Raw genomic sequence first — 8,202 nt, forward strand, 5'->3', positions numbered from 1 at the left:
GTGCCATGATTAAAGTAAATGCTCAGATTTAGACCAACACTCGCTCAGTTTTGTAGTTCAACAAACTTTAGCTTTAAATAATAATGAAAGACTTAGCTGGCCGTATATTAAACCATATTACACACAGCTTTTAGGATAATTAACCGGTTACCGAACCAAACAGCAAGTAAGCCTATGTTAAATCTAATAGCTCACATAATTTGAAATTATTGGCTAAGGCAAACACTTGAATGTAACTTGTTTCACCAAACTGTAATGTTCCGGTTTTTTTTTTGCGCCCGCTTTCAAATTACAAGGTGTTAATTCTATAAAGCTGACAATTTAGACAACCCATGAGCATGTTTACCGATAAATGCAGTACACAAAATTTCAAGTGTATTGCCCAATCACACTTGGCTTAAAATAGTAGCTGCAATGAGCCTTGAACTCAGACCCTCTGGTTTAGAGGCAGGCAGACAAAGGCTGACTAAAATAGAGCGTTTATATTTTAAACGCTACTAAAAATAAGCGCATTGATTGTTATGGAGAATACAGCAGGAAATGACAATTGTTATTTAAACTCGTTTATTAATTAACATAAATATCTGAAATTATTATTCTGGAAAGAAAACAAGACACAATATTGGGAACATACATTGCATAAACACTTGGATGTAAAACATGTGAAGACATCTTAGTTGTGAATGTTGGGGATTTATAATGCATAACTGTGTAATATGAGTGTAGATATATGTATATGTGCGTGTATGTGTGTTATATATTTCAACCCTGATTACTCAAATAATATCAACATACAATATATACAAGTTAAAGTAAATATTATTTAATTAACTTTAAACGCTTCTTGATTAATCTATCCATAAACGCATTGGTGTTGCAGAAGTAACAGACTATGTAGATTTTTATGAAAATATATTTAAATATTAATTTTATTTACCATAATCATAACACGTGCTTAAATTGTATATCATTTGCCTTAACATATTTATCAATTCTTTTTATAAAACTGTCTATTTTGTTAGGATTTATAAAATGGGTATTTTAATTTATTTTGATATAAATCTACATAGTTTGTTTGGCAGTTATACACTGCATACATGGATATGTACCTTGGAACCATGATATTATTCTATGAGTAAAAAAAACTACAATAAAATAACAACTTTAATGCATAATAGTCTACCTGAAGGCAATTAAGTGAAAATATTAAAATAATGTTAAAACATAGAAATACAATCGGCAATGTTAAAACTTTCGTACTTGTAAGTGCAAAATATTAGAACAGTGAAATAAAACATAATGTTTAATTTAATCAACTTTTTTCTGTTGATGATTCTTGTTCAAATCACTGCATTGACATGCAGGAATCTCTTCGATAAAATCAGCATGTATGCTCCTCGCTATGTATATAGCAAGGATTATGCAATATACTATGAGAGCAAGTGCGCACGTGCAGAACAATTCAAATGTTGGGAAGTCATTCTACATAAATGAAACAAGAATAAATGAATGTAACTTATTTACCCGGTGTGATAGGGCAACAAGAGTCATTATTACACAAGTGTTCTGTTTCATACACCTTGTGCCCGCCAGCATCAAGCCTTGAACTACAATAGTTAGATACCCGCTAACCACTGTGAGACATCACCATGCAATGATCAGGTAATGTGATGTTCACAATCTTATAATAAACACAACGTACTTGATGTTTCAATGCGTTCCACGGCCCATTTATATCCGTCACATCCATGTGAATTGCTACAATCTCAAAATAACATGACAGTGCCGCAAAAACATGGAATATTTGATGAGAATGGCCTGTTATTAACCTAAGTTGTAAATGTATGAAACACAAAAATTCTAAATAAATAAAACCTCTGCTACTAGAATCAAACAGCCAAATAAAAGTCAATATTAAAATAATTTTAATCATATATGATGCGCACCTGAACCAAAACCTATATATATTTTAATAACGTGGGGGAACATTTATACAATTTTGTAAATATTTTTTTGTTCACTACGAAATGCGACGATAAAGTAATTACTATCTTATTCCACCCCACTATATTGTTGTGAAATATTTAGATTTGTCTAAAAAATATGCAAAGATTTTAATAGAAGAGATAAACAAAGCAGAAAGGAAATATTAATAGATCACAGGAAACAAAACTGATGATTTGTCTGTACCTACGATGTCAAACTTCCCGGGCCATAATTTTTGTGGCAAGTCCGATGTATAGAACAACGGGCACAACAACATGCATATAAACTGCAACTTGTGGTAATATAATGCATGGTCATTCTCTGCGTTGATCAAATATCTGGAATATTTCAATTAAACATAATTATTATTATTACAACAGGATTACAGGTGTGTTGAACATAAGTTGGTCGTATGTGTGACAGAGTAAATTTTGTTTTTAGTAAAATAGTAAAAATTTATGTTTCTTGAAAATTGATGCCTTGAACAAGGAGACATTCGCCTACTTACATTGGTAGCAGCGGCGAGCCTTGAACCGATTACCTCTGGGTTACAGGCATATGTGTTAATTAAATGTCCTGTGGTGCCGGACGTGGTGTAAACAGGATGTACGACAACAACAATAAAATGTTATCAACATGTGGTGTCACTTTACATTGTTTATACACAACATACACGTTACACTTTATTAAACACATATTTCTTCTTTATCAAATTATGTGTTTCCAAACAAATGGATATTTTAACGACACAACCTAAAAACATGACAAAGTAATCATAGCTGCCAAACTTTGTAAAACACGTAAAACACAGGGGAGGCAGGGAAAGTTAGAAACACATTCCTATAAAACAAAGCTAGCTATGTAGTTGCAATGTTTACTGATTAATGCCGCGTAGAAAACTCAGAGTAAGCTCGCCCACCCTGCCACCCCAGGTTTGGTGCCTATGAATATAGGTATAGCCATGGATAATATTTTTTCCATATAAGCCGTAATTGTTTAAGGTCTAGGTTTTAACAATCATTAAATAATATCATCATTGTTTAAAGTCTGGTTCGCATTTCACGAATCATCGTTTTCTTTTCCTTGAATTATGACGACAATTTTATAAATTAGTCAGTGACATTTTGAAAAGCTGCTTCACATTTGGCTTAATACAACTTATATATTACCAGTAGCCAGTGTGTTACACTTGGTGGTTTTAAATGTTGTATAATTTGTAATACATATAGATAGGCACCAAACCTGGGGTGGCAGGGTAGACATGCCAACCCAGAGATTTTCTGCATTACAATAATCTGTAAACAGCGTTCGATTTGTTTCACATGATTGTGTTTCTAACTATCCCTGCCTCCCCTGTGTTTATAAAATCTAATCTTAATTATAAAATGCTAACTGACCTATGCATAATAGGCAACATGCCATATAAATAACCAAACACAGTCGACCATAGTTTCATCTTTCTTGCGTTTTCCACCGACTGCCATCTATTGCCTGCTTGAGTGAACGACATGCATAAGAACCCACAACACGCGATCAAAGTGAAGACAAGCAAGTTCAACCAACCGATCCTGTTTATTAAGTGTTAAGTTAGTAGCTTAAGATCAAGTGGTTTGCTCGCCTGCCTTTAGCAGTGAGTTTGGATTTAAGGCTCCATGCCATTATTGGCGTAAAGATGAATGGTAGGTACGGTCTTGGACAGGACACTAAACTACAATTGTTGCAACCCTGTGGTCACTAATGGAGTTGGTTCTCCAAATTGTAAGCCATACAGACATAATCACTTTTAAAGTTGCATACATAGTAACTCTTAAGCGGGCACGAGGTGTATGAAACAGAACACTTGTGTTATAACGACTGTCGTTGCCCCACCATGCGAGGAAAATTAACAATCTGTTTTGTGGGATGGAGATAAAAACAGATTGGTGGAAAACAAGTTATAATCATCTTATGTCATCTATTTTTCAACAGCATAAACATACCTGTTGTAGTAAGACAACTGTGAAGATGCAAAGAAGTGAGATACCGTGGAAGAATAAGCAAAGGTGGTGATGCCAAAGTAATCAACCATGAACCAACAACAATGTTGGAAGCTTGACCTGATGTTATGGAACATTCGTAAGTATGATACAGGGGGTGAAGGGGGGGGCTGGACCGCCATCATTTTGATGGAAAATAAAAAGTCAAAACAATTATACGTTATTGCGGGGCACATCTGGGTATTAAGCGGTGCGTTGTGCGTTAAATATGTTTTAAAATACAGTTGCCCCACCCCCCACTCTTTATGAAGATTTCTAGATACACCAGTGGTAATATAAATAAGGTTTTAAATGTTGGTTACCTGGAATGAAAGAGGTGAGCTAACGAACTACACAGAGTAAGAAGAATAGCAGACACAGTTACAATGAGCACCGGCCATGATTCAAACAAGTTTAACGACTGAAAACAACGACAGATAATTAATTGTGACATCGAAATATTGCATAACAAACATATACATTCATTTATCTTTACGAATACAGTAACAAAGACCAGAATAATTAAATTGTTATGAAGCCTTTATTAGATAGTTTGGTGTTTTGTTTGTGTATCTATTTGCTACAAATATAGTGGTGAGTGCAACATATAGTGCAACTGAATATAAGATGCAACAGACCATGCTACCACAGGGATTTAACACAAGTTGAATCTCAACTCAGTTTTACAAATAGAAAAAACTTCTGCTCATTTGGTAAAAAAACAAGCAGTTATTTTATTCCAACCGTTTGTTTGCTATTAACCAAGACTTTATCAAGGTTTTGAAAACCCCTACATGTTATTGCCCCGTAAACGCCTATAAACGTCTTTATATTATACCAGATGGGATGAGACAAAATTATTTTACAACATGCTGTTAGGAGTAACAGGAATATTTTTAAATGAAATTAAAACTTTATAAAGATAAATTGAATTGTACGTTTCAAAAATTAGTTGGATTGAGTTTTAACTTGTACAAACAAACATACTATACATCAGTGGTTCCCAAACTGTGGTACGCGTACCACTAGTCGTACGCGAGCAACTCATTCTCACCAAACGATCGAACAAGTTCTCACCAAACGATCGCGAGGCCTTGCTTTACGCGTGTACGAAGTATTCTTTGTAAACATATCTATAATTTAAGTCTGTGCATATGTGAAAATGCATTTTAAAACCTGCAGGTTAAATATTCAAGGTGACAATCGATATTATGACGCAAATATTCACCGTGTGAATTGCTATTATCTATTATGTCATAATTAATTGTTAGGTCAAACAATTGCTATTATGATGCAATGAATTCACGAGTAAATCCCTACTATTACGTAACAAACATGCTGCTTGGCAGAGAAAAACATCGTGAATATACAGCAGTGCTATTTCTGAAACATATTTAGGTTGTTTATTACTGCCTGTTGCCCTGTAATTGGCAATTATTTTACATGCAACTGTGAGAAAGGCAGTTCCAAGTTTGTGTTGCGTAAATTATCAGGCGATCCAACTTTTTGGCCTAGAGCCTTTAGTAATGTAGGTGGTACAAGAACGCTACATGAACCAAAAAATGGTACGAGAGATAATAAAGTTTGGGAACCACTGCTATAAAGTGATCTTGCATGCCATGTCAGATAAATGTTTCCATTAAGTTAATGTTCATAGAACTGTTAGTTTTATTCTGAAAACACGACAACACAGACGTCATTGTGATGCGTACAGATGTCATTACCGTGCAGTATTGAGTTATAATAACGATGCATAATTCAATTATGTTTACCTTTTTTTTATAACTGTATTTTACTTTTGAGTGCACATGATACATTAGCACATTTGACATTAGAAATAATGTGGTTATATTAATATATAAAATACTTTAAGAACACGTATTTTTTGGTCAGTGTTGATACAAGCATGACGTGACATGCAAATTTAATTTTAACTCAAGCTTTTTCTTACAATAAAAACCATTCTTAGTGATGTCATTGGTTCAAAACAAATGATTACATATATTGTTAACTTGTTAGTTACCTGGTTAAACTGATATAACATGGAAATAAAGAATAAACAAGGAAACAAGTGAGTCCAAACATTGAACAACTCGTTGTTGGGGATATAAAGAACTTTGAAATAATATCTGTGGAAATTGGAAAGTTGGTTAGGATTCAGTTGATGAAATTTACCACAGTATTAAACAATTGCTGCAATTGCTGCAATGCTATTCGCTTCTGTGGCGCAATAAAATGTCAGCAGTACCAACCAGGCAACCACTTCTCGCATATTTGAGTTGTTTAAAATTCATATTTAATATTTTTAAATTATGATATTTAAATTATGATTTTTTTTAATTATGATATTGCACATTTAAAAACAGACATCAAACTGTAGTGGTAGCTTGAGGTTTCATAGCAAGTATGTTGCCATGGTGATACGAGGTGAATTTCATGAAGGAAAGTTAAAACAGACACCACCTATCTCCGTATCAAGGCAGGTTTTAATAGAGTGCAAAAATACCCAAGAATGTTCTGTCCACTTTTTCACAACATTGGTCATATTTGGTGGGAATCCACATTAAAACATGAGACTTGGAATATGCAACTGGCGTTTAAGGTTTAATCATTTTACTGACCAACCTGTCAAGCACATAACGCTACCCACCTTAGTGGCATATGTGGTAGAACGTATCCCTTCAATATGTATGGTTCAACACAACACTGTGGAACATTGTTGCAACTATTCTTCAAAGCATGGAAATAATCATCGGGGTCAACCATCTTCCCTTCATTCATATCATGCTCACTGTTTCTTGCTTCTCTTTGGGATTTGACCAGATTTTGGAAATAACTTGTAACACATGATAGTCGACCAATTACATTTGAACTGTTAAGACTTGGGTTGTTATTGTTTTCTGCATTTCCTGGAAAGTAGAGTAATTGTTATGCAGGTATATTATATATATATATACATACAACAACGGGGTTGTATTTTTCTCGCCGACTAAAGTCAGTCGGCCAGGGTGGCTACGGTCACCACATTTTTTAGTCTGCCAACTAATATTTGGTCATTGTTTTTTCACGTTTCATCGGCCAACAGAATTTTTGTGTATTATTTAATATTTATTTCAGAAGTTAGTCAGTCAAAATCTACCGCATGTATTTTAGTTGAGCAACTAAAAAAACGAAAAGTAGAATTAGCAATTAGTTTTAGATTGGAGGTTAAAATGTGACGTATAAAGTGCTTGCGTTACTTAAGCAATCAAATCTGGTGCATGGAAGATGATGCAAGCATATAGGCATACATACCTTCTAACTAAAGTATGAAATAGAAATTAGAAAATTAAGTTCTTACTATAGCAGAATACAAATAGCGCACGTTAATTGATTTACCTGTAACGTAGTTTTGATATAAATATTGTTTTACTCCAACATTAGATACATCGTCTGCAACTTTTTGAAAACTTCTAGGTAAGTATTGGCTTAAATACAAGTTACGATACGCCATGATCCTACACTGATACAAGCTGTAAATGCAATCTTTAATCAACAGAAAGTATTTACCAGCGGAATCCAGGATACCAAACTACGTACAGTTGCTACTGTGTTGTGTTTACATTATGTGAGTATGGCGACCAATAGAAAGCAAACCCAAAGTTAGTATAGACCAAGTTAGGAAACGGATTGTAAAACAAAGAGTCTTGTTATCCATTGTCGCGCGTCTATGACGTCATAGTCGTCACCATTACGGAGCCCACGGCATAGCATTTTATCATTGCTGGGTGCTGTTTTTCGTTTATATATTGCGATTATTTTAAAACCAAGCACTTCTGCGCGTAAAAATGGATTTCTACTAATGTTATATCTTATCACAATAATAAACCTCACAAAAATAATCAACTTTTATTGAACACTCAATCGATTAAAGAGAAAAAAACAGTAAATATCAAGTTTACTAACCAAAAACATAAAAGAACATGTTTAAAATATAAAAATACAAACAAAAACGCATAACATTACCATAAACTGGTGTATCTAGCTGCACTTCTGCATGTAAATTGCCGTGATTTTACTTTTTGGCTCACAAACTTAACACTTATACCCGGCAACGAAACTTAAGGTATCTTTGTAAAATTTGCCTAATATCGAAGTGACATTGACGAAAACAATACTGAGTTACTATTTTTGGTCCTCTGCTTGAATTAATAAGCTACTT

At 34.0% G+C, this 8,202-nt stretch overlaps 1 protein-coding gene across 3 annotated transcripts in view; it reads right to left on the reverse strand.

Annotated features, from left to right (window-relative positions):
* Positions 1-547: 547 nt before the first annotated feature.
* LOC100183426 (membrane progestin receptor beta-like) overlaps positions 548-8,202 on the reverse strand; it is an 8,284-nt gene continuing 629 nt past the window's right edge. The window contains exons 1-9 of one of the 3 annotated variants that reach the window (XM_026838134.1): positions 7,380-7,595; positions 6,652-6,910; positions 6,025-6,130; positions 4,325-4,422; positions 3,966-4,082; positions 3,384-3,554; positions 2,191-2,324; positions 1,703-1,818; positions 548-1,482 (exon numbers count right to left, since the gene is read on the reverse strand). In XM_026838134.1, the coding sequence (XP_026693935.1) occupies positions 1,309-1,482; positions 1,703-1,818; positions 2,191-2,324; positions 3,384-3,554; positions 3,966-4,082; positions 4,325-4,422; positions 6,025-6,130; positions 6,652-6,910; positions 7,380-7,494 (1,290 nt within the window). In that variant the 5' untranslated portion in view covers positions 7,495-7,595 and the 3' untranslated portion in view covers positions 548-1,308. Of the gene's footprint in view, positions 1,483-1,702; positions 1,830-2,190; positions 2,325-3,383; positions 3,555-3,965; positions 4,083-4,324; positions 4,423-6,024; positions 6,131-6,651; positions 6,911-7,379; positions 7,598-8,202 lie in introns of those variants that run through there. The other 2 variants (XM_026838135.1, XM_026838136.1) reach the window with 2 other exon arrangements.

Source organism: Ciona intestinalis, unplaced genomic scaffold (assembly GCF_000224145.3).
Source record: "Ciona intestinalis unplaced genomic scaffold, KH HT000062.2, whole genome shotgun sequence".
Classification (NCBI taxonomy): Eukaryota; Metazoa; Chordata; class Ascidiacea; order Phlebobranchia; family Cionidae; genus Ciona; species Ciona intestinalis.